Source organism: Geotrypetes seraphini, chromosome 6 (assembly GCF_902459505.1).
Source record: "Geotrypetes seraphini chromosome 6, aGeoSer1.1, whole genome shotgun sequence".
Classification (NCBI taxonomy): domain Eukaryota; kingdom Metazoa; phylum Chordata; class Amphibia; order Gymnophiona; family Dermophiidae; genus Geotrypetes; species Geotrypetes seraphini.
Genome location: NC_047089.1, coordinates 30286164 through 30313293, shown reverse-complemented (window position 1 = coordinate 30313293; position 27130 = coordinate 30286164). Strand labels below are relative to the sequence as shown.

General features: G+C 42.5%; 1 protein-coding gene and 1 pseudogene across 1 annotated transcript; both read left to right on the top strand.

Annotated features, from left to right (window-relative positions):
* Window positions 1–3297: 3297 nt before the first annotated feature.
* Window positions 3298–4009, top strand: LOC117362751 (NADH dehydrogenase [ubiquinone] 1 beta subcomplex subunit 9-like). Its single transcript, XM_033949657.1, has one exon. It carries the CDS (start codon window positions 3359–3361, stop codon window positions 3887–3889), a length of 531 nt encoding a protein of 176 aa, XP_033805548.1. The 5' UTR covers window positions 3298–3358; the 3' UTR covers window positions 3890–4009.
* An 18259-nt stretch (window positions 4010–22268) lies between these two features.
* Window positions 22269–22563, top strand: LOC117363197 (annotated as a pseudogene).
* The last annotated feature ends 4567 nt before the right edge of the window (window positions 22564–27130 follow it).

Here is a 27130-nt window from a genome sequence, read left to right as displayed (position 1 = left end):
CATATATATTCAATTGAATTTGGCCCTGAATATGTTGGAGTCCTTTTACTAAGGTGCACTAACCCATTTAGCGCGCACTAAATGCTAAGGAGCTCATTATATTAATTATATTCACCTGGCTTTTCTCCAAAACGTAAAGCTATCTATTTAAACTGTAAAGCTAGCTATCCTCTTCATAACCTCTAATTTCTTATTATGTCCTTCCCTCATTTATTGAATTTACCTGTAAACCATGCCAAGCTCTATCTTTATGGAGATGATGCGGTATACAAACTTAAGGTTTAGTGTAGTTTAGTTTCTCTTCCTCTCTCTCTCTCTCTTTTTTCTCTCTCTCTCTTCCTCTCTCTCTCTTTGTCTCTCTTTTTTTCTCTCTCTCTTTTCTTTTTTCTCTCTTCCTCTCTTTTTTTCTCTCTCTTACTCTCTCTCTTTTTTCTCTCGCTCTCTTCTTCTCTTTTTTCTCTCTCTCTCTTCCTCTTTTTTTCTCTCTCTCTCTTCCTCTCTTTATTTTCTCTCTCTCTTTTCTATCTCTCTCTCCCTCTTCTCTTTTTTCTCTCTCTTCCTCTCTTTTTTTCTCTCCCTTCCTCTCTTTTTTTTCTCTCTCTTCTCTTTTTTTTCTCTCTCTTCCTCTTTTTTTTTCTCTCTCTCTCTCTCTCTTTTTTTCTCTTTCTCATTCTCATTAAAAGGCGTCATGTATGCAGGTAAATTAGGAAAATCCCTTTTCTTCAAATTCACTGAGCTTTGGCATAACCTCCCTGCCCTGCTGCGGAACCTAGGCTCATTCCAATTATTCCGAAAGCATCTGAAAACCTGGCTTTTCTCCAAAACGTAAAGCTATCTATTTAAAACGTAAAGCTATCTATCCTCTTCATAACCTCTAATTTCTTATTATGTCCTTCCCTCATTTATTGAATTACCTGTAAACCGTGTCGAGCTCTATCTTTATGGAGATGATGCGGTATACAAACTTAAGGTTTAGTTTAGTTTAGCATTTAGTGCGCGCTAATCTTTAGCACGTGCTAAATCAGTTTGCGCGCCTTTAAGAACATAAGAACATAAGATTTGCCGCTGCTGGGTCAAACCAGTGGTCCATCGTGCCCAGCAGTCTGCTCACGCGGCAGCCCTTAGGTCAAAGACCAGTGCCCTATTGAGTCTAGCCCTGCCTGCGTATGTTCTGTTCCAGCAGGAATTTATCCAACCTTTTCTTGAATCCCTGAAGGGTGCTTTCCCATATAACTGCCTCTGGAAGAGCGCTCCAGATTTCTACCACTCTCTGGGTGAAGAAGAACTTCCTTACGTTTGTACGGAGTCTATCCCCCTTGGCCAAATAATGATTTAAATTTGAATTTGAATAATCCGGGACTGTGCTAAATTCTGTTGAAATAAAGTTGATTTCTGATTTCACATTTTTTTTTATAATTTATTATGTTAAATTTCAATGCCCGTTATGCATATTCAGTATTTGTATCCGGTTGTATCCAGTTAGTGAAGAACCTTCAACTGTGCATTATGAGAAAATAAGGTCTTCTATTATCTCAGTGGCAGGAGTACTTAACCTGAAAGGATCCCTTCGATTGTTACCTGAACAACAAAAATTTAAGAAAGTTTTAAAAACAACTTTATTTGTAGAGGCCTTTTGTATTTGTAGAGGCCCAGGTACATAAGATAGATTGTGAGCCTGCTGGGACAGACAGGGGAAAATGCTTGAGTGCCTGCAAAATTAATGTAAAACCGTTCTGAACTCTCCTGGGAGAATGATATAGAAAATCAAAATAAATAAATGATTTAAGCATGAATTTTATGATTGTAATATATACTGTATTTATGTTTTATGTTATTTGATAGTTAAGCATGTATCTTTGTGAACCGCTTAGGTGTAAGCAGGTTAAAAGAATTTTTAAATAAATAAATAACCCCTCCTTTTTCAAAACTGCGATGGTGTTTGTTAGCGCAGGCCAGCGTGCTGAATGCTCTGCATTGCTACTGACGCTCCTAGGAACTTTATGAGTGTCGGGAGTAGCGGGGGGGAAGTAAATAAATATTATTTTTCATTATTCATATTCAGCCGAATAGTAAAATGTGTTACTCAGTACAGCTCTGCAAGGAATTATTTCTGCAGGATCTCTGCAAGTAGTACTTTATAAAAATTCAGAAAAGAGGAAGAAAAGCCAAGCCAGAAGTTGGACTTAAGCTTCAATTCTTAGGGCAAAGGTCCAGGGTCCCTAAAGTTAAAAAAAAAAAAAAAAAATTAAGTTCAATGTTTTTTTATTGGTTTTGTTAATAAACAGTAGTACAAATATTTGCCAGAGTCTGTAAAAGATAATGAGCCATTATCAAAAGAAAAGAAAAAAGAACGAGGATAAACAAGAGATGACAATCAAAAACAAGAAATTTGAGTCTTACAATTTTCCGATATACTATACATTGCAAACATATCAGTATATATACATACAGAAATCATGTGTGTTTAAGCATATTTTCACAATAAAAAGAAAATTAAAAAAGCCAGAAGATGAATTGGACATTCAGGCCCTCTTTTACTAAGGTGTGCTAATCAATTAGCATGCACTAATAGATTTAGTGTGCTAAACGCTAATGCATATATGTTAGTCTATGGAGTGGAGATAGGTTATAGAGCTAGTCAGGCACTTCCTCTCTCTCTCTTTTTTTTCTCTCTCTCTCTTCCTCTCTCTCTCTTTGTCTCTCTTTTTTTCTCTCTCTCTTTTCTTTTTTCTCTCTTCCTCTCTTTTTTTCTCTCTCTTTCTCTCTCTTTTTTCTCTCGCTCTCTTCTTCTCTTTTTTCTCTCTCTCTTCCTCTTTTTTTTTCTCTCTCTTCCTCTCTTTATTTTCTCTCTCTCTTTTCTATCTCTCTCTCCCTCTTCTCTTTTTTCTCTCTCTTCCTCTCTTTTTTTTTCTCCCTTCCTCTCTTTTTTTTTCTCTCTCTTCTTCTCTTTTTTTTTCTCTCTCTTCCTCTTTTTTTTCTCTCTCTCTTTCTCTCTCTCTCTTTTTTTGTCTCTTTCTCATTCTCATTAAAAGGCGGCACTGCTCAGGCAATGGGCCTGATGGGCCGCCGCGGGAGCGGACCGCTGGGTGAGATGGACCTCTGGTCTGCCTCAGCGGAGGCAACTCCTTATGTTCTTATGTTTAGCGTGCGTTAATTTGATTAGCGCGTGCTAATCAGTTAGCGCACCTTAGTAAAAGAGGGGGTCAGACTTAAGCATAAGAATGAGCCTTGGGAAGACTGTCCGGTGTTTTGTTTGATTTGGAAGGTCTATTGTGAGTTAGAAAGGATATGAGCGGCCTCTTGGCGGTCTCCGGCTCCCTCTTGAAGGTGAAGAGGAGGAGGGGGCTGGGGAGGGAAGATGTCGGCCGCCGCCTACCTTACGCACCGTCAGAAAGTGCTGCGGCTCTACAAGAAGGCCCAGCGGCACCTGGAGTCCTGGGTGATTTTCAAGGATCAATATCGCTTCGAGGCCTGTTTGTTGCGAGCTCGATTTGATGAGCATAAAAATGAAAAAGATATGGTTAAAGCCACTATGCTGTTGAAAGCAGCGGAGGAAGAATTCTGGGACCGTCAACATCCTCAGCCCTACATCTTCCCCGATTCTCCAGGAGGCACGTCCTATGAGAGATACGATTGCTACAAGGCGCCTGAATGGTGTTTGGATCTCTGGCACCCTTCTGAGAAAGCAATGTATCCTGATTATTTTGCTAAAAGGGAGCAATGGAAAAAACTGCGAGCTGCGAGCTGGGACAGGGAGATTCAGCAGCTTCAGGAAGAAACTCCAGCAGATGGACCTAAAACAGAAGTTTTACCTCCTGCTCGCAGGAAGGAGGATTTACCTCCACTCTGGTGGGAATATGTGACTCGTCCTCGTGAACGTCCATCTTAGAACCAATCCACCATACAGAATTTGGACTCTGAGCTGCACTGTGTTTATAAGCAGTAGAAAAAGTACCCCTTACATGTTCAATGTGCTAATGTATAAGATGGCTGGAGATATTGCCAAAGGATGTATACTGTACAATAAAGCACACTATCTATTAAGTCAAAAAAAAAAAAATAAAAAAAAAAAAAAGAAAGGATATGAGACCATAAATATATAAAAATGAAGGTAGAGAAAGACCATATCAAGGGACAAGGGATATTGTTTCAAATGAATACGCATCAGTAGTTATACCCTGTACTTTTCAGAACACTAGCAAACCTCTCTATTCCCCAGTTTTATATTATCATGGTGCAATTTAACTGACCAGGGTTAGCGTGAAACATAAAGGCTGGTTTAATTTTAACACGTAATCTCTTCTGGGGTCTTTTACAAAACCGCGGTAGCAATGCTGCTGCTGCTGCTGTAAATGCACCGAAACCCATTCAATTCCTATTGGGTTTTTAGTGCGTTTACTGCGGCAGCATCGCTCCCACAGCTTCGTAAAAGCGGCCTTTTGTTAGTAAAGTTCATTGGCTTAGGTTAAAATTCCAGATACAGTTTGTTGTTTGGTGTGGACATTCCTCGAGAGAGAAAACCAACTCTCCAAATATCTCCCAAAATGATTAGGTAAGTATCCAGTACAAAGGTGGTCGAAAACAGGATTAGTCAACTCTAATAACCTTCAATTTTACTGTTGGAAAAGATGATCCTTCCAATACACTTGGGATCTGGCTAGGTACCTGGGTCCTGGGTTGGCCCTGTTGGAAACAGGATACTGGATTTGATGGACCTTTAGTCTGTCCCAGTATGGCAATTCATATGTTTTTATGTGAGCCAAGTATAGGCCAATCAAGGCATTGTGACATCACTGATGAGTTTGACTCTTAGGCATTGGTGGAATGAGCCTTTATGACATCACAATCTCAGGTCTGGAATGTTGCTACTCTTTGGGTTTCTGCCAGGTACTTGGGACCTGGGTTGGCCACTGTTGGAAACAGGATACTGGGCTTGATGGACCCAGTATGGCAATGCTTATGTTCTTAAATACCTCATGTACGTAGTAAAGAGTAATTTTGATGAATAGCTGGGGGATACAACTTCAAACAATTGAAAAAGGGGTACATTGAATTTTCTGTTCCACTAAGAGCCAATATAGACCTTGGGATATACCCAGAAAGTCAAGTTTTCAGGATATCCCCAATGAAGGGGGTGGGACTTGCATACTTCTTTTTTTGTGTGGTTTGCACAGTTAAAGCAGTTTCCATATTTTAGACAGGTACTTATTTTGTACCTGGGGAAATGAAGTGTTAAGTGACTTGCCCAGGGTTACGAGGAGCTGCGGTGGGAACTGAACTCACAACCTCACGGTGCTGAGGCAGCTGCTCTAACCACTAGGCCACTTCTCCAATAAATCTATATGAGATCAATTTGCATACCGTGGAGGTAGTCCATGCATATCTATCTCATGCATATTCATTGTGGATAGCCAGAAAACCTGGCTGACTGGGTGTGCCCCGAGGACCGGTGAGAAACCCTGCCCCTGAGAACTGGCATAACTGGTAGTTCCTTCCTATTTCTCCTACTGTAAACCGCGTCGAGCTCTACGAACGTGGAGATGATGCGGTATACAAACCTAAGGTTTAGTGTAGTTTAGTTTCTCTTCCTCTCTCTCTCTCTTTTTTCTCTCTCTCTCTTCCTCTCTCTCTCTTTGTCTCTCTTTTTTTCTCTCTCTCTTTTCTTTTTTCTCTCTTCCTCTCTTTTTTTCTCTCTCTTCCTCTCTCTCTTTTTTCTCTCGCTCTCTTCTTCTCTTTTTTCTCTCTCTCTCTTCCTCTTTTTTTCTCTCTCTCTCTTCTTCTCTTTATTTTCTCTCTCTCTTTTCTATCTCTCTCTCCCTCTTCTCTTTTTTCTCTCTCTTCCTCTCTTTTTTTCTCTCCCTTCCTCTCTTTTTTTTCTCTCTCTTCTCTTTTTTTTTCTCTCTCTTCCTCTTTTTTTTTCTCTCTCTCTCTCTCTTTTTTTCTCTTTCTCATTCTCATTAAAAGGCGTCATGTATGCAGGTAAATTAGGAAAATCCCTTTTCTTCAAATTCACTGAGCTTTGGCATAACCTCCCTGCCCTGCTGCGGAACCTAGGCTCATTCCAATTATTCCGAAAGCATCTGAAAACCTGGCTTTTCTCCAAAACGTAAAGCTATCTATTTAAAACGTAAAGCTATCTATCCTCTTCATAACCTCTAATTTCTTATTATGTCCTTCCCTCATTTATTGAATTACCTGTAAACCGTGTTGAGCTCTACGAATGTGGAGATGATGCGGTATACAAACCTAAGGATTAGATTAGATTAGAACATAATCTAGGACGCATGGAGATATATTTTGAAAAGCTAAAACGATCTTAATTTTATTTTCCCCTATGATTCCTCTTCTCTCACCACTAGTCTGTCTTCCTGACGTCTCATTTTTATGATAGGTAAAAGGACCCCATAATAAATATGGTGCACCTGTTCAGATCAAAGGGAATCTGTTTTTCTGTATAACAGGTGGTGTCATTTCAAGTTTTTATGGGTCTCTGTTTGCAATGGGTGCTATAAATGTACTATAAAATCAATGGTTTGATGAATTAATACTTGCATACTTTCATTATTTTATAAATATTAATATATAAGCATGACTGTACAACTATATTTGCTTCATAGGCAATATTGTTCATATAAGCATACTTTTGCATAGATTTGCTAATAAAGCATTTGATGGACATAACGCACACAAAGAAGACAGCTGTGCTGTGATAAAGCTTTTTGCTGTAGAGAGAAACCGATGCTATCATGTGCCTTTGTCTTAACGAAAGAACCCATACTATTTTTAATCATGTTGGCAGTGTTCTTACAAAAATTGGGCTAATTACAAGTTACATTTTCTTCTTTTAATGAAATATGCTGCAGAGACATTTTGTGAGTAGTCATGTTTGATGGAAATACATTTTTTTGTTGCTAGGGGTGATATGTACAAATGACTCCAGTATGTTTGGTGTAGGCTTCCCTTTAACAACTGCACCATTTATAAATGTGGGATTTATAAATGTGGAGATTTATAAATGTGAGATGGACATAATATCTGCAAAAAAAAAAAGAGGAAAATCTTGACAGGTTAATTTTTGTAAGACAATTTTGAAAATATACTTTCACTTTCGAGGCACGTGTGAAATTCAAGTTTGGTTGTTTTTGCTTCAAGGTACCTTATTGGCTTAGCCCCTAAATACATGACAGACCTCTTCTCTTTCACAACCAACAGACACAAGCGAAGCTCACACCCGAACTTTTGTTTCTCCACCGATTAGAGGTTGTAAATTTAAAAGTCATCACCAACATCTTTTCGCATATCAAGTAGCATCATGGGGTAAAGACCGTGCCTACTACCTATGGGGGATTCAGGAAACGCCTACAAACACATCTGTTCCTGAAATACTTAGGAAACCAACCTGTACAATCTTAGCCCTCAACAAACGATCTCTAGAACTATCAACCACTAAGTCTGTACTTGGTTTATTCCATTCAATCTGTAACATTTCTAATCATTGTAAACCGCATAGAACTTCACGGTCCTGCGGTATATAGTAACATAACATAGTAGATGACGGCAGATAAAGACCCGAATGGTCAATCCAGTCTGCCCAACCTGATTCAATTTAAATTTTTTTAATTTTTTCTTCTTAGCTATTTCTGGGCAAGAATCCAAAGCTCTACCCGGTACTGTGCTTGGGTTCCTACTGCCGAAATTTCCGTTAAAACTTACTCCAGCCCATCTACACCCTCCCAGCCATTGAAGCCCTCCCCAGCCCATCCCCCACCAAATGGCCATATACCAAATGGCCATATTGTTATTGATGCAAGGACTGTGCTGTAAAACCACTTGTAGATGTTTTAACAATGAGGACACTTTTGGAAAACTCCCATATTATTTTTTGATGACAGAGCTCATTAAAAGTTTCATAAGTAACAATAAAGTCTTACCCTCCCCACCCCCTTTTTATCAACTAAATGCTGATCTGCCTATCCTATTCCTATGAGTGGCTCGGCATTTAGCTCGCACTGCTTGGCGGCATAGCTTGATAAAAGGGGGGTTAGTTTAAAAAAAGTCACAATCTTCTAGCGAGATTCTGGTTTTAAAAAAAATGAAAATACAAATTACCAATCAAAACATTCAACTGAGGTGGTTTTTCACAACAAGAACGAATGAAGACCAGGCACGTGATTCGATTTCACTCACTGACGCGATGAAATGTGGGTCATTTATAAGTTGTCTGATCTGTGGACCTTTTGCAGTCCAATGTTTTGGATGTAAAACCACAGTTGGAAATATGTAAACACTCGGTGACGGGTCAAAAGCACGCGAGGACAAAGGCGTGCCGACAACCGAGCGTGGACAACTGAACGCAAGGCTTAATTGCGCTGAAGAAAACCCGTATTTTAAAGGGCTCTGAAGGAGGGTGTGGGGGGGAACCCCCCCACTCTACTTAATAGGGATCGCGCTGCCTCACGCTGCCATGATGGGGGGTGTAACCCCCACATTATACTGAAAACTTAACTTTTTCCCTTAAAAACAGGGAAAAAGTTAAGTTTCCAGTATAATGAGGGGGGTTACAACTCCCACACCCCCCACAACGCCAGCACGATCTTTATTAAGTAAAGTGGGGGTGGGGTTCCCCACCAACACCCCCGTCGGAGCCCTTTAAAATACGGTTTTTCTTCGGCACAATGAAGTCCTGCGCTCAGTTGTCCGCGCTCGGTTGTCAGCGTGCCTTTGTCCTCGCGCGCTTTAGACTATGAACCAAACACTCTCTCTATCCCCCTCTTTTACTAAGGTGCGCTAACCGATTAGCGCACGTGTAAAATGCTAACACGTCCGTAGACTAACATGCACGCGTTAGCGTTTAGCCTGCGCTAATCGGTTAGCACACCTTAGTAAAAGAGGGCCTATATGTGCTAACTTGTACACAAAAACATAAACTAGGTAACAGAAGACAACGTTGAAAAGCCCGTTAGAATTTAAATCTATGTGCAACTGTTTTAAACGGATCAGGTTGAGAAACCTACAAAATACAAATTTATGTCGTCTAAGGAAACCATTTATTTATTTATTTAATTTGTTTTCTATCCCGTTGACCCCCCCAAAAGCTCAGAACGGGTTACAGGTTAAACATACACAGAGGGGCATAATCACAACAAACGTCTCAAGTCCGTTTTGGGCCTTGGGTGCCAGTTACCCAAAGTCAGCAGCATCCAAAGCCTATTCTTGAAAAAGATGTCCCCCCAGTTTTGTTTTGTCCCTCCAGTTTTTAAATTCGTCTACTTCTGTGTCCAGCCATTTGATCGTCCAGACCACTGCTACGTCTATCTTTACACTACATTCTTGTCCAAAAAAGTCCCAAACGCCTAGAACAAGACCTTTTGGACGTGGGAGGGGGCCAGCAAAGTGATAGACTGGCCACCCAGACATGGCAACAGAGTAATGGGGCACTGTTGTGAACTTCGTAAAAAGGGTGGCACATAAACTTCTCACCATAACTCCCTTGCAAGTCATGGTGAGCCCCCCAAAACCTACTATACCCACCTGTCTACAACCCCAATAGCCCTTATGCCTGCAGGTTGGCGCTTATATGGCAGTTCAGTAGGGTTTTTGGTTTTTTTTTGGGTGGACTCACATTTTCCATCATGAATGCAGTGGTTAAAGTAGCTTATGGGCCTGGGTCCTCCTTTTTATGGTTCACTAGTCCCCTCCCCCCCACTGTCCCCTCCCTCCCCCCCCCCCCCCCCGACTACATAAGCCACCTCTGTGGAGCTCTGCTAGGCTTTCCTATGCTAGGTTCTGATGTTCTGGAGGCAGGTATATACGTTTTTATTCCACACTTCTTTAAATCTTCACCAGCTCGAGCAGCTTCTCTGGCCTGCTGCTCGTGCCAGCATTGGCATTCTCTCTGACGTCACTTCCTGGCCTCAGGACCAGGAAGTGATTTCAGAGGGGAGCCAGGCCGGCATGAGCAGCAGGTCTGAGAAGTTGCTACGCTAGTGAATATTTAAAGAGGTACCAAGATGGTGTCGAGGGTGGTCCGTCCCCCCTTACTATGCCCCTGTTCCCGGCATTTAGTTGTGATGTTATAGAATAATGTGACGTTATAGAATAATGTCATCGTTGGGCTCCAGCATTGCACTAGATTGTAGTACCGAAATTTAGGCGTGAAAATTGTGCTAAGTTAGCGTTCTACGAAGAGCACTCTTTGCAGCATAGTAGTTTAGCATGGATTATCCCGGTGCCTAAATTTTGGGTGCCATTTTACTGAATTTCCCTCTTATTGTATTATTTTAACAACACATATAAAATTGTCATGCTGAGAGTTACCTGAATCCAGATTATATAATAATCTGAACTGTAGTTGTCTAGCTATTCTGTCATTTCTCGTATTCATTACAGTTGACTTGGATTCTAACCATAAACCTGCCAAATCGTATTCAGATGATCCGAGATGAACCTAATCTCTCTTCCATCGCCTATTTGAGAAGAGAATTTACACATATCCTGGAGTCTTTTTCTTTCCCTGTGTAACTCATTGAAGCAAAGACTGCTGTAGTAAATAAATCTCTCTGTACTGTTCACTTGCAGTCATAGAATAGAAGGCCATTTAAATGAGTATGTCCCTTCAGACAAAACCTTCACCATCTGTTCCATTCTCTAATTACAAATGCAAAAAAAAATGAACATAACTCAAAATTGCACCATAACAAAATAAATGGCTTAATTTCTTGTTTTCTTCAGCCTATACTGAATGCATCTGTTATGTTTCTGGATATCCCAGATGTGGGGTGAGGAGGTTTCTTCTGCACGATATAGGGAAATTGCCAATAAGATGCAGTGATTTTAATTTAAGATAATTAGGATCCTGCCGTAATAGAGTTCTTTTATATTTGGTATAGACCAGGTGGTACAGAAGCTTTCGCTATCCTGTTCAAAATCCTGCGAACGTTAATTTCATGAAAGGATGCCTAGCTGTACCTCTAACCACTGACCGCGAGATGAGGAGGAATTGGAATAGACCACTGAAATCTCTTACACACTGAGAGACCCTTTTATTAATTCAAAAATGGCCTAACACAGGGGTGTCCAACCTTTTGGCTTCCCTGGGCCGCATTGGCCGAAAAAATGTTTCTGGGGCCGTGCAAACGCTGCAGCACGACAGAGGAGGGAGCCAGCAAGTCGGTAAACACCCAGGGACAGCAGAGGAAAACACTGCATTGCCCTTGACCGGAGCTGCACAAAATACTTCAGGGGGCCGCAAGCGGCCCTCGGGCCATAGGTTGGACACCCCTGGCCTAACACATGTATGTCATGCTAAAGCACTCTATGTTAGTTTGTCAAAAGATTGCAGCTAATTTATGTTTGCGTTTTGGAGGGGAGGGGGGGTGTCAACAGTGGAGAATGAGTACGGATGCGCTCATTAGCTAGCGGGTGTATTTCACTGAGGGCAGCAATGGGGGGGCATATGCGCAGGTATTATTCCTTGACGTATTTTAAATAACATACAGTAGAATCTCAGTTATCTGGTACCCAGGGGAATTGGTGGATACCGGATAACTATTTTTCTAGAAATAATATATTATTGTTGTTGAGTTGTATAGAGCAAGTCTACAAGCTATGCGCACCTTTTATAGAATCGTGCCAAGTGCCAGTGTGTCGCCTAATTTTTAGGCGCATCCATTTAGGTCAGCTAAAACAGGCCTAAGTGCCTGCTCTTAAGCTGTGCACAGACCAGGCATATTCTGTAACAGTGCGATGTGCCATGCCCCTCCCCTGTCCACCACCCCCCACCCCCGTTTTCTAATTTATGCACCAAAACTAGTGCATACTTTTTATCGCATCAGACTTTCAAAATTGTGCGCTGTATATAGCGTTTTCTCTCATAACCTCCCTCCAGCTCACTCTTCTACACTTCTCCCTCCGTATTCGCTGTGATAGGGGATTAACAGAACCGCAAATACAGAAAAAATGTGAATAACTTTTTCATATGTTATTCGCTGTTTTCTATGAAAAACCATCGTGAATATGGTGAAACCGCAAATAACATGGTGGGAGATCTGGCCTGTTCCTGATGGAGAGGCAAAACAAGGTGAAGAAGGTGCTGGGAATCGGTGATTTTTTTTACTGTAAACGCTTGGAATCAGCGATTTCTTTATGCAAGCTAGTGTAATTTGGGGGGAGGAGCCAGCAAGCTAAAAACCACGAATAAACGAAACCGCGATTGCTGAATCTGTGAATACGGAGGGAGAAGTGTACATTTTTTCAACATACTCATGTCCCCTCACTGTAAACACATACCACCCCACAGTGGCTTAGTAAAGGGGGGCAATCCATCCCGTGTGCCATGTTGGCAGGGGTGCTGACACCCCAGCTCCTCTCCATCCCCCCACCTCTTCCCATTCTTCCCTTCCACGTGCACGCCCCCCTTCCCTTCCCCATACCTCTAGTTGAGGAACTTGTTTGCGGTGGTCAACAATGTGCTCTTTGTGACCCTGTCAGCTCTCCCACCTATCACTTCCGGGTGCCGCGCTCAGGAGGTGACATCAGAGGGAGAGCCGATGGGGTCATGAGGAGCATATTGTTGACTGCCGCGAGCAACAATTTCAATCAGAGGTACGGGGAAAGGGAAGGGGGCGTGTGCGGCAGGTGGGATCAAGAAAGGAGCAGGGGGCATGCACGGCAGGCGGGATCAGGGAAGGAGTGGGGGAGGGGTGGAGATGAGGGTGGGGGATGGGTGCCACTGCTCCCGGTGCCTCTCACCTTCGCTACGCCACTGTCACCCCAAATATGTATTCACAATGAAAACACACCTTGGATATACATCAGCAGATAGGTACCACTCCCCTCACACATACAACCTTTCATTCTCCGCATATTTACGAATGTTTTTATTTTCCTTTTAGAATTATTTAACACCCCCCCCTTTTTTTTTTTTTTAACAAAACTGCAACGTCAAGAGAGGTTTTGGATATCTCAGTAGGCTGAGAGGAACTATTTTCTGAAAATTTACCATTCACCAAAGTGAGATTAATATGAGTGATATCATTGTTATTAATGGACTAGCCTTTAACCTAACTTGTTGATGATCAGTCTTTATTATAAAGAAGTATGCTTCTGTTTGTTCTTTCTTTCTTCTGGAATTGATTTTTAATAATAGGTCTTATCCCTTCAACAAGTTCTGAGAAATAGAGGGGATAATACTCGTGTACTGCTTTTTCTGTGTGGTTTACACAATCAAAGTGGTTTACATTTTTTTCGACAGGTACTTATTTTGTGCTTGGGGCAATGAAGCGTTAACCTGCCTAAGGCCAATAGATTACAAAGAAATATGAATGTATGTTGGTTCTTGATCCTCGGTATGTGTCACATTAGGATAAAAACTTATAATGATAAATCTTGAACTGTAACTATTTCAAATTTAACTTGTAAACTGTATCCTATATAATAAAACCTTAGAGCGCTCATGCGCTCTTGAAATTTTGTGATCTCTGCCGCCGTGATTTCTGATCCGTGGCAGCCAATCTGGTGGCAGGGAAAATTCTCCCCTTCTCCCGCCCTCACTTATCAATCGCTGGAGGAAGCGCAGGTAAGCTCTCTCCCTGCCCGCGTCCTCGCCACCCCGATTGGTGCTGGCGGAGGCTGCTGGGAGGAGGGCTTCGTGGAGCGCCACCGCACGCCAAAACCTTCACAGTCTCCTTAGCGTCCTCGCCACCCCGATTGCCGCTTCTGCGACGCAGGCGGTGATAGGAAAGGGTAAAGGAGCCGAGTCAGCGGGGGTTGGGCTGGGAGGGAAGAGAAGCGGTCTGCCTCGGGTTTTTCAAGGCCTGGCTTCTTCGGGCAGCAGCAGCGTTTACAATTTGATGCTGTTGCCGGCTTTAGGTCTTCCTCTCTGGCGGGTCCTGCCTACTTTCTGTTTCAGGAAGATGACCCGACAGAGAGGAAGACCTGAAGCCGGCAACAGCAATGAATTGTGAATGCTGATGCTGCTGCTGCCCGATGAAGTTCAAGGAGGAAAGGGAGCAGAGGGGGAGAGAATGGCTTGGAAGGAAGAAGAGATGGCAGGGCATGGAGGGAAGTAGGAATGTATGCCAGACCAAGGGAAAAGGAAAGGGGAAAGGAAGGAGGAGATGCCATATGGAACAGAGAGAGAGAGGGCGGACACTGGGGCGGAAAGAGAAGAGAGGGCAGTGAATGGAAGGGGCAAGACAGAGGGTGAACAGTAGATAGAAGGGGTAGAGAGAGGGAGACAGACACTGAATGGAAGTGTGAGGGAGAGGAGGGACAGCCACTGAATGGAAGTCTGAGGGACAGGGGGAGCAGATGTTGGAAGGAAGTGGGGAGGAGAAAGAAAAAAGGGCACATGCAGGATTGAGGGAAGAGGATAGAGTTAGAAATAAAGATAGACAGGGGGCCAGGGAGAGACAGACAGAAAGAATGACAGACAGACAGCATCCAAGGAGAGAGAGACAAATAAAAAAAAAACCACAGACATGTACTCTAGCACTCGTTAATGTAACGGGCTTAAACACTAGTATTATATATTTGGTATTAGATCCCTAGCATGTGTCGAATTAGGATAAAAATGTATTTTTAAAAAATCTTGTACTGTATCTATGGCAAATTGTAACCTGTATACTTTGGAGGAAAGGTGGGAGAGGGGAGATATGATAGAGACGTTTAAATTCAAAATGCAATCAAAATGTTATTAGACAAGTGGTGGAAATACCACATGAAAAACCATTTATACTCAGTGGAGAAAAAGCCTTAACCATCAACACTCTACGGACGGCAACCCAATGAGTTTTTTAGCCAGTCCTGTTCTGTATCATAGGCAAATAAACTCCACTAATTTTCCAAATGTAGTTTTCCAAAATAGGAAAAAAACACCACTGTGCACAGGGAACAAAGAAAAATAACAAGAGACACAGTTCACTTATCTTCGTAGATGTTCACTCAGAACATTTCATGTTCCGTCCAGCGAGTTGATCGTCCTACTATAGCAATTCTCATGCTGGTCTGAAGAATCAGGAACTAGCTTTTACCATCCAACAAGGCTCTTGTTTCACTATTCAGTGGCTGCGTCAGAGAAATTTTGCATTCTCTCCTGCTCCGTCTACACAAGGCTCAGAATGGCATTAGGATTCAAACTACCGGTTTCATGAGATCATATCCATTAGACTTTGTTCAATCAAAAAACTAATTTCATTTCTAATAAAAAGCACACCATTCTAACTTCTGATTAAGCCCATTAGGCCAAATGGTTCTAAGGTAAAAAATGGATCTCTGTTCACTTTGATGCAGCAATGTCTTTTCATCACCCGTTTAAATACCTACGTAATATAAATGTGCATGAGTCAAGTCTCTTTCATTTGAGGCAGACTTGGATATTGTTGCTCTCACATAGACATCGTTCAGTGATTCCCATGGATGGCTCACAAATATACCAGGCTATAATCCTTTTAGGAAGGACAGAAATGGTCGAAAAGGTGAGGGTGTAGCTCTCTATGTAAAAACCAATATCCAAGCAACTGAAATGCAGGGGATCTGGTGAAAGGAAGAAGCGATATGGATTGTTTTGAAAAGAGAAGAAGAAACTTCCATCTACGTGGGTGCTGTTTACAGATCTCCAATTCAATTGCAGAAAATTGATAAAGATCTTGTTGCAGATATCCAAAAGTTGGGGGGGGGGGGGGGGGAGAAAAGACAGGTGCCATTGCTGGGTGATTTCAACCTGCGGGATGTGGATTGGAATGTTTTGTCTGTGGAATCAGGAAGAAGTAGAGAGATAATGGATGCCCTTCAAGGGGCTCTGCTCAGACAAATGGCAACAGAACTGATGAGGAAAAAAATGATACTGGATCTGGTGCTCACAAATGGAGAAGGTGTCTCAAATGTCCGAGTGGGTGCCCGGCTGGGTGGTAACGATTATCAAACAGTTTGGTCTGATATAACAGCTAAAGTGGAAGGTGACCACACAATACTCAAAGTCCTAGATTTCAAGCGTGCAGATTTTAGTAAAATGGAGGAGTACCCGAAGAAAGAGCTGTTAGGATGGGAGGACATAAGAGCAGTGGAAAAACAGTGGTCTGAGCTGAAAGGAGCAATAAAAATGGCTACTGACCTTAATGTGAGGAAAATAAATAAAAACAAGAGAAAAGGAAACCAATATGGCTCTCTAATCCCATGGAACCTCTCACAACGAGCGTTTGTGGTCATTGCTTTCCAGTTACTTTTCAGTGGCAATTTTATTTTTTGCCTAGTTTTTTTGTTTAGTCTCACTTCCTGTTGCCTTGCTAAGAAGTGTATTGCTAATATTGTTATTTCTATTGCTATCTTTACTACCATGACCTCCTGTCTTTTGCTGGGGTTGGCCACTAAGTGTCCTGTATACTTATGCCACCCCATCTTCTAGTTTAAACACCTAGAAACATATTACCTGAATTTCTCAGCCAGGATTATAAGATGCAGCTCATCATTACCATATAGTCTCTTATGTTTCCATGTATTTCCCCATCCAATATAGGGCTAGATTCACAAAGCAAACCAATTGTGTACCGATCCGTTTGCGACCCCTTTACTATCAAATTTCCACCTGGCCTGATTCACTTACCTCTCCTGCGATCCGCTTCGAATCCGTGCATGCAAATGAGGTGAAATACATGCAAATTGGACAGTGATGCAATTCAAGACACCAAATTTCTGATCCGACTGGGCTGGCCGATCACCTGAAGAAGCGACTACTGGGGACCAGTCGAAAACATCTTTCCGACTGGAAGCCCTGCTCTCTGCCCTGCAATCTCTCCTGCCTGCTCACCCAGAATGCTGCCCTGCTTCTGATCTCTGCTGCTCGCCCTCATGCCACCCTGCTCTGCCTCGATCTTTCCTGAATCTCTCCTGGCGCATCGCTGCCCTTCCCCGCCCAGATAGCCCGTGGTTTTAACCCGTGGGTTTAAAGCGGGTTAAAACCACAGGCTCGCAGAGCTATAAACTAAAGTTTTAAGTTAAAAAAAAGTTTTTAAGTAACAGGATTCCTCCTTTTCAGACACAATACACACAAAACGCATCCCGATCTGCTCGGCTCCGAAGCTTGCACATATGGGCTTTGAAATCAGCACGGTGCACTGCCCTGAACACGTCTGCCCCGACTGCCTGTGCAAGCCTGTGGGTTTAACCCGAAGCGGGTTAAACCCACGGGCTGCAAAAGTAAAAAAAAAAAAAAAAAAATCACAGCTGGGACGGGTCTGCGCATGCGCACTGATCGTGAGCCGTGCAGCCAGATGAGTACGTTCCTCTGATCGCCCCCATCTGCATATTTTTGTTTCCTGAATTGGTCGGACCTGCCCGGATCGGGCAGGTTAGTGAATCCTGGCCATAGTCTTTTGGTTTTCCATGTATTTCCTCATCCTCCTATGCTGTGAGCCACCTATTGAAGATCTCAGTGTTTAGCACTCTTTCCTCTCCTTTTTCATAAAGTAGGCGGTACTTCCAAGAAAGCTACAGTCTTTACAAAAGGTTTTAATCCCTCCCCCAGCTCCTGAAAAGCTTTCTGCGCTGAAAGTGGGGTATTGCTGGCTAGGTCACTTGTTCCCAAGTGGATAACAATATCAGCTTTAGAATTCTTACCCCCCTCTTTTACAAAGCCGCGTGGCAACAGCCCCGAAGCCCTTTAAATCTCTATGAGCTTCGGGGCCGTTACCGGAGCATCCCATGCTAAACGGCTTCAAAAAAAGAGGCTCTTAATTTCTTCCCTAATTATAGCCAGTATTTGTTTGGTACTCCTGGTAGCTGAGGATCCTGGGAGACACTTCACTATTTTAGACTCCTTGACTTGTGTTCCAAGGCTAATGTTTCTGACGATGGAATCCCCTGACAGCATTAATTTTCTGAATTGAGCTTTCTTATTTTTCTTCTGGGAGTGCTTTTCTTCATGAGTTTCTGGTTCCATCTCAATTCTTTCCTGAACATTGCAATGCTCTAAGGCAGGGGTGCCCACACTTTTTTGACTCGCGAGCTACTTTTAAAATGACCAAGTCAAAATGATCTACCAACAATAAAATTTTTAAAAAAACACAACGCACACTGTACGCATAGAATTGTTAATTATCATTCCTATTCCGGGGTTTTTTCAAAGAGGTCAAAGCAGATGACTCTATGCAATGTCACCTCAGTAACAACCATACAAAAATACAACCATACAAAAATCGAGGTGTTTTTTATTTTTTATTTTTCCACTGGCACAGATATTTTGCATACCCACCCCCTCCCTTTTTACTAAACCACAATAGCAGTTTTTAGCGCAGGGAGCTGCGCTGAATGCCCAGCACTGCTCTCGACGCTCATAGGCTCCCTGCGCTAAAAACCACTATTGCGGTTTAGTAAAAGGGGACCATATTGTAAAATATAGACAGCAGATATAAATTCAGACATTTTTTGATCACTAAATTTAAAATAAAATCATTTTTCCTACCTTGTCTGGTGATTTCATGAGTCTCTGGTTGCACTTTCTTCTTCTGACTGTGCATCCAATCTTTCTTTCAGCCTGTAAACTTCCTTTCCTCCACACCTCATTCCCTCCCCCAACTTTTTCTTCCTCTCTCCCTGACCTTTCTTTCTTTCTCTCTTCATGCCCCCTTTCTTTTTTTCTGTTTCTCTTCTTTCCTTCTGTTTCCCTGCCTGCCCCCTTTCTTTCTTTCTCCCTGCCCTTCCCCAAGCCACTGCCACTGCCGCTGCCATCATGGAACAGGACCCAAACGCCACTAATGGATAACAGGCCCCAAAGCCGCCGCCGCCGCCGCCTCATGCTCTCCCTGCTTCGGGCCAACCAGCATTCCTCTTCCCGACGTCAATTCTGTCGTCGGAGAGGAAGTTCCGCCCAGCCAGGCAGTGATTGGCTGGCCCAAACTTCCTCTCCGACGGCAGAATTGACGTCGGGGAGAGGAAGACTGATCGGCCCGATAGATCACCAAGGCAAAGTGAGTCCTGGATGATCGACTCACTTTGCTTTGGCGAGCTACCGGTCGATCGCGATCGACCTATTGGGCACCCCTGCTCTAATGGAACAAAAGAATTCTGTAGGTGAAATTGTGAGGGTGGTTGTTTCTGGGTCAAATATCGCAGTCTACCTAACCCTACTGTGATCCATTTAGTCCTAGATTGCTTTATTCTTTGAGGCAGTGGTGGTAAATTGGTATGATTACTTGGAGGGATGGAAGCCGTTTTGATTGCCTTCAATTCCTGCTTAAGTTTACAGAGCTCCTTCTTAATACTAGAAAGCTTAGGACAGATGGGGCAAGCCCCAAGTCTCCAGACGGTGTGCCTTGAAACTAAAGCTCTCTTTTGCAAAGGCGCGCCAAGTGTTTTAGCGCGGATTTAGCGCGCACTAAATCAACGCGTGCACTAACCGCTAATGCGTCCATAGGATAACATGCACACGTTAGCGTGCAGCGCGTGTTTAGCGCGTGCTAAAAAGCTTAGCGCACCTTTGTAAAAGAGGGGGGTAAGTCATCACAATGATTGCACAATAAAAGTCATCCTGATTGGTTGTTATTGGAACTGGCTGTGAAGTATTCTTGATTATTGGGGTGTCTGTATATCAGTAGCAACCAAGCAGATGGGAACCAAAGTTCTCAAAAAGTAAAGGAAAAGAGGGGTTATTTTTCACTTTTTTTTTTTTTTTTAACTAGCTTGAAGGGAAAGGGAAAGTATTAGATTCTATACTTAAAATAAAATTAGGGATATACAATTCAGGATTACGGTACTTAGCTATGCTATGTTAGTCTAAGCCATGGGTGTCCAACCTTTTGGCTTCCCTGGGCCGCATTGGCTGAAAAAATGTTTCTGGGGCCGCACGAACACGCAAACGCTGCAGCAAGACAGAGGAGGGAGCCGGCAAGACAGTAAACACCCGGGGGCAGCAGAGGAAAACACTGCATTGCTTTCGACCGGGGCCACACAAAATACTTCACGGGGCCGCATGCGGCCCTCGGGCCACAGGTTGGACACCCCTGGTCTAAGCTGTGTGCACAGGTAAAACAAAGTTTGAATTTTTTTTTTTTTTTTAGAAAGCACAGACATTCACAGCAACAGAACAGATAACATAGTCCAACAACAGCAACAAAAATCTTAGGGCTCCTTTTACTAAGGTACGCTAGCGTTTTTAGCGCACGCAGGATAGTACCGCGTGCTACGCGGGTAGAACTAATGCCAGCTCAATGCTGGCGTTAAGGTCTAGCACGTGCAGCAATTCAGCGCGCATTATTCCACGCGTTAATGCCCTAACGCAGCTTAGTAAAAGGAGCCCTAAGTGTCTTGGGGTTTTTTGACCTATTCCTGGGGTTATTTGGGGGCGCTGATTCAGAACATTGGATTGGATAGATTGCATTAGCTCTGGTTTCTTAGAAATGGTTGAATTCTTTTATCACTATTTAAAAGATCTCTTCTGCAGAATCGGGATGTCATAACAAGCTTTCTTTTTTGAATGAGAAATGTATATATTTAAATTACCCACATTTTTTGGGGTGTGTATAAGGTTTTGAATAAAGACGATTCATGCATTGAATACAAAGCTTCCTGCTTCCAACTTTTTAAAAAGGTATGGGGGAGATTCGAAGGGAGTGGAAGGCGTCCGGTGGCAGGAGGGAGTGGGCATCCTTCCTGCCATTTTTTGGGGTTCGGGAGGGACAGTGGCTCGAGGGTGCCTGGCGCGGGGGGGGGGGGGGGCATCCCTCCTGCCAATTTTCTCTTGTGCCGTGTTTGTCGGGGATCGTGTGGGAGGGCCGCCAACGGTGGTGGGGGACTTTTTTCATTTTTTTTAATGGGACAGATATTTTGCGTAATACATGCAAAATATCTGTGCCAGTGGAAAAAAAAAAATAAAAAACACCTCGATGATCTTAACATCCTCTCTTTAACCATTTAAACCATTTAAACCATTTAGTTGGTGATGACCTAGCCTTCACACCTCTCCAACATCAATTTTACCCAAAACACCACAAGAATTCACTTAAATAATCTTAATAAACTTCAGTTGGAGCAGGCCTTGTAATGACGGCAAGACCTGCAGCTTGGTTCAATGCAGTATTACAGGCAAGCCTTTCTTCTTACTCAAACACTGCACTGAAATTGTTTTATATTTCCCTATTCATTAAAATTCTTCTCCTTAAACCCCCATTAGTTCTCACCCCATAACCCAAAATCCTCTCCCCACCAAAACCCACACTTCAGACCACAGCAGCCCGCCTCTTTTACCTCCAACCAAACAATAGTCCTCTTTCTCTCACCTCACAACCTACATTTCTCTCACCCTCACAACCTACATTTCCTGCTACATCACTCATTCACTCTTCCCATCTCAGCCTACATCTTTCTAAACCTCTTCATTCTTACACACCACCCTTTCACCCCTCCCATTCTCTTTCTTCCATCTCCCCACCCCACCCCCTTTCTCCCAGCAACCTAAATCCTGTTAATGTGTTACTCAGCTCAGGTAAATAGCCTCTTCGTTAATCAAGAAGCTTCACTTATTGTTATTTAATACAAGTCCCATTTTTGTTAGTAGGTCTATTTATTGTTAAAATGCTTTATATAACAATAATATACATAAAGGTACAATAATAGAATATAGTAACACACATTAATAAATTTGGCAAATAATGTAAGAAATGCAACAAAGCAAAACAAAAGGAGACCAAGAAAAAAAATATTTGCACAAAGAGCCTTTAAAAATTTCCTTCATCAGGTCAGTACTGAATAATAATGCTTTCAAACTGTTTCCATGGAGATATCTGTTGGTCAGTTAAGAAGGATGAAGATCTGTAGAGAACAGAAAGGCAATAGATGCAGCAATGTAAATCTTGTAGTAGATCATTTTAAAACGGACCATGTATATAAAAAGTAAGGGACACTCTTACAGGAACCAGTGAATGTTCAAAAACAACATGGAGGTTAGGGATATAACACCAATCAAAATAATCCCCCCTCACTAATCAAAAAAAACTGAGAATACCAGTAAGAATGAAAGCGAAAGCCTTAGGATATGGCTGAGCAAATAATAAGCCCTACCAACCTCCAACCACATCATCGGCATAAAAAACTTTCATTCAATGGTATGTCAAACGTGACAATTGCCAATGTTCAAATTTCAAAATCAGTGCAATTCAGCTACAATTTACCACTGCACAAGTGGTAACATGTGTTCAAAAAAATGGGATCATTCATGTCAGAGGGTATTTCCGTATGTGCATACTTCCGGCCTATATTGTATCAGCTGCTGGAAGAAGATGACGAAGGGAACCTCGTCTTTTGGTAAACGCCGCAACAAGACGCACCCTTTGTGCCGTCAGTGTGGATCCCAAGGCTTACCATCTCCAGAAGTCTACCTGTGGTAAATGTGGATATCCAGACAAGCGCAAAAGAAAGTATAATTGGAGTGCTAAAGCCAAAAGGCGCAATACCACGGATACAGGCCGCATGAGGCACCTGAAAGTTGTCTACCGCAGATTCAGGAATAGATTCCGTGAGGGAACAACACCCAAACCTAAGAGAGCATCTACAGCAGCATCCGGTTCTTCTTAAAGAATGTGTTTTTTAGGGATTAAAATAAATAAAAGGAAAAAAAAAAGGAATGATGTCAGAGGAAGAGCTGACGCTAGAGCAACAGCAACTTGAGCATTGCTGGGACAGACAGGGAAAATGCATGAAACCCAGCTTGGGTCGGAGGGCAATTAAGGGCTCCTTTTCCAAAGCTGCGCTAGCGTTTTTAGCGCGTGCTAAATATTTCTTAAAACTAGCTTAAAAACTTTCTTAAAACTAGCTACGGTGACCACTCTTACCACAACTTCTGGCAACATGTGCGTGGCAACTCGTGTGCGTGTCTAAGGGGTCCTTTTACAAAGGCGCGGTAACGGTTTAACACGCGGCATACCGCGTGTTAAACCGCCTGCCGCGCTAGTACCTAACGCCTCCATTGACGAGGCGTTAGGATTTTAGACTGCCGCGGGGGTTAGCGCGTGATGAAATGTCCGACGCGCTAACTCCCGTAGCGCGCCTTGATAAAAGGAGCCCTAAGTGCTTTGAAAATGAGCCCCCTTGGACATCTATCTGTCAATTAATGTTGCCTTTGACATGCCGAAGTTGTGCCTACCTCTAGGTCCACTTTATAGAATTGCCTCTGATTTATGATTGCAGTACCCAGTCATCAGAGTTGGGATGTATGTATACCAAATCCTTGAGTCAAGAATTATTGCTGCAATGACCAAGGAACAGTGCTGTAAAATGAGAGAAAATCCCAGCCAATTTCAAATGAAAATTCATAGCAATATAGTTCCAGTGTTGATTGAGCTGAATCTGCAAGCTGGTTTCCTTCCCCCCCCCCCCCCCCACAAAAAAAAAAAAAAAAAAAAAAAGAAAACCAACAAGAATAATTATTCCATATTGAATTTTCTAAAAATAGATGCAAAGAGGAATCAAACATAATGTTGTTAGGTGAAACAGAGTGAAATGCTGTGAACAGAATTTCGGATGTTCTAGATAAACATCTGTGTGCAATAGTAAACAGATGTTGTTTATGGTTTGTATTTAGCTATTTAAGGGATATGCTCAACTTCTTTCGTATGGCCATGAAGTCCACCATGCAATAGAAATGAGATATTTAAACTTCCTAGTGAACTCTACCATTTTTATGTGTTTTTTTTTTTTAGAAGATCTACTAATTTTTATTTTTTTTTTTTAACTTCAAAATTTTTTATTGAGTTTAGTATAGAAAGTACAATAAATGTTAACAAGGCAAGAAACATGCATACCGTACCAATGCAAAGATTCACAAAATATTATCTACATAATCAGGGCAGGATTAAGCAATAGGCCAAGTAGGCACGTGCCTAGGGCCCAAAATGGTCAGGGGGGCCCGATGAAGAAGGGCATCAACATTGTTTTTTCCAAATGGCGATGGGCCCTTCCAGCATCGATCGGCAATGTGCCCCCCCCCCCCCCCCATCGACGGAAAGTAAGACAAGCAAGCAACATGGGTAAGAAAGGCAACGGGAACTGTAATTGTGCAAGCGGTGCTGCCTTGCCCAAAGCTTCCCTCTGACGCAGCTTCCTGTTTCCGCCTGGGCGCATAGTGGGGTGGTACGGATAGGCACGTGAGTGCACTTGTGTGCCTAGGGGCCCTCGACGAATTAATCCTGCCCTGTACATAATGTAATACAGCAGGAAGCTCTATTAATTTGAAGGTAGCCACTTCAAGTCTGATTATTTAGAAATAACTTCCTATCAGAAAATGTTGTTTAATTGATACTTGTTTACCTCCACTCCAATGCTATCTCATTGCATATACTCCCTTTGGGCTCCTTTTACAAAGGTGCGCTAGCATTTGTAGCGCACGTAGCGGATTAGCGCGTGCTATGGCGTGCGCTACCCGAAAAACTACCGCCTGCTCAAGAGGAGGTGGTAGCAGCTAGCGCGCGTTATTCCATGTGTTAAGGCCCTAATGCACCTTTGTAAAAGGTGCCCTTTGTCTTCCGTTCTACATCTACTTGATTTTAACCCCCTGTGATTAAATCCTATCTACCCTAGTGTTTGTTCTTTTCTTTTCTTTTTTTTAAGTTCAGTAAATTTTTTTTAACATTTTCCAAATATAACCAATCATGACAACGTAGTTCACAAATGAATTTGCAAAACGGATTAATGCAATAATCAGTGGTGTCTTCAGCTAATCCAAAATGCTGCCGTTAAACTGATTCATAACGGCAAAAAATATGATCATGTCACTCCCTTTCTGATCAAATCCCACTGGCTCCCAGTTAATCACCGCATTACTTTTAAAATCTTACTTTTAGTATTTAAAACTTTGTCTACTAATGAACCTCAATTCATTAATAATTTACTTATCCCTCATAATACATCGCGTTCCCTTCGGTCCACTAATCAAAAACTTATAGCAGTCCCCTCCTTAAAATTTATTGGAACTCGTCAACATGATACGTTCTCAGTAATGGCTCCGCAACTATGGAATACCTTGCCTCAACATATAAGAGAAGAGAATGATCTGAGTCGTTTTAAAAGTAACTTAAAGAGCTTTCTTTTTAAAGATGCTTTTAATCTTTAATTTTGTTCAAAGTTTATTTTAGCTTTCCATTCATGTTCTCTTCTTTTTTCTAAAAGATTGAATTGTAGTTCTGCCCTTTCTCACCCTATGTATCTATTAGTCTGTAAGTCCGTCAGTCTAACCTATTATTTTAAAAACTAGTCTTTAAGCCCGTAACATTAACGGGTGCTAGAATAGATGTGTATGTCTGTCATTCTTTCTTTCTTTCTCTCTCCTTGGCCGCTGTCTTTTTTCCTTTCCTCGGCTGTCCACCACCACCTCTTGCCTGCTCCCCCTGTCCTAAAGCAGCCCTTCTCCATTCATTTTACCTCCCCCCTGTCCAGCAGCACCTCTTCCCTGCTCGCTAATACCTGCTCCCAAACCGCGGCTGCTTCCGTTGCGTGGTCCTCTTAGAGTGAGTGAAGGCAGGAAGGGGGAATCACCGGCGTGTTCTCCTCCTCCTTACGTCTGTGGTCGCCATTTCAAACTCTGCATGTGCAATAGGAGCCAGAAAACTGCCACAGGCTTGTTCTACTGGCACGGAGCTACGGATCATGGACGCAGGGATCATGAAGTTTGAAGTGCGCATACGCGCTTAGGGTTTTATTATAGTAGATTAAATGGTGTATTTATCGCATGCCTATACTTTTTATTAAAATTGTACTTCACTTAGTAAATTAAATAAGCGATTCATCAAACCAAAATCAAACCTGAAACTTGAATACAGATAATGATAACACTAAGGCCCTCTTTTACTAAGGTGCGCTAAGCGTTTTAATACGCTTTTAGCGCACGCGAAATCAACACGTGCACTAACTGCTAATGCGCCCATAGGATAACATGCACACGCTAGCATTTAGCGCGTGTCTGGTGTGCGCTAATATTTACCACGCGCTAAAAAGCATAGCGCACCTTAGTAAAAGAGGGGGTAAAAATAAAAACACACATTAATACAAGAAAGCTAACAGCATGGATGTACATTACCCTAAAGGAAAATTATATTCATTTTAAATGCGACATATCACTATGGGCTCCTTTTACTAAGGTGCGTTAGGGCATTGACACGCGGAATAGCGCGCGCTAGACCTTAACGCCAGCATTGAGCTGGCGTTAGTTCTAGCCGCATAGCGCGCAGTGTAGCACGCGGCAATATCCTGCGTGTGCTAAAAACGCTAGCGCACCTTAGTAAAAGGAGCCCTATATTTTATGAGAGGGTTCTATATTTTTTCTTCTTGGGTCACCAGGCCGCCCAGTGGTATAAATTGCTGACTGGATTTATTAAAAAGAAATCTGCAACCATTCTTTCAAACTTAACAGTTCCCCCCCCCCCCTCTCTTTTACTAAGGCGCGCTAACCGATTAGCGCGCACTAAACGCTAACACGTCCATAGACTAACATGCACGCGTTAGCGTTTAGTGCATGCTAAATCGATTAGCGCGTGCTAACCTTAGTAAAAGAGGGCCTTAGACTTACTAAATTCTACCATTCCATGTATTCAACTCTTGAAAAGTCCTTCCAGTGAGCCAAGTTGAGTAAGATTCGTACAAGTTTGGCCTGTTCATCTGTAATTGACGTAGTCATGCAGAGTCGGCCCAACAAAATGATTTTTTATGGTCAACGGCTCTTTAACATTGATCAGTGAACATATGAAATCCCAAACTCTTTGCCAATAGAACTCTAGTAAATCACATTGGAAGCGTAAATGAACCAAAGTACCCATCTCCTTACTCCAAGACCAACACTTATTTGATTCATTGGGTCTTATTTTACTCAGTTTATAAGGTGTCCATATTGCCTTATGTAAAATACAATATATACCCTGTTTCCCCGATGGTAAGACACTGTCTTATTTTTTTTGGAAGGCCAAAATATGCTCTAGGGCTTATTTTCGGGGGGATGCCTTATTTACCCATGAAGAAGACTACAGTACACAGTTATTGTTGAAAAAAAACAGAATTTTATTACCTGTATTGGATGTTCTGGCCGTGAACAAACTCCTGCAGTCTCCGTTAGGGAGGGATGAGGGAAGCTGCCTGTGTTTCCTTGCGCGGAGTC

Bases quoted from the DNA above. Each gene is read 5' to 3' on its own strand.
- LOC117362751 (XM_033949657.1), top strand. From the start codon at position 3,359: ATGTCGGCCGCCGCCTACCTTACGCACCGTCAGAAAGTGCTGCGGCTC.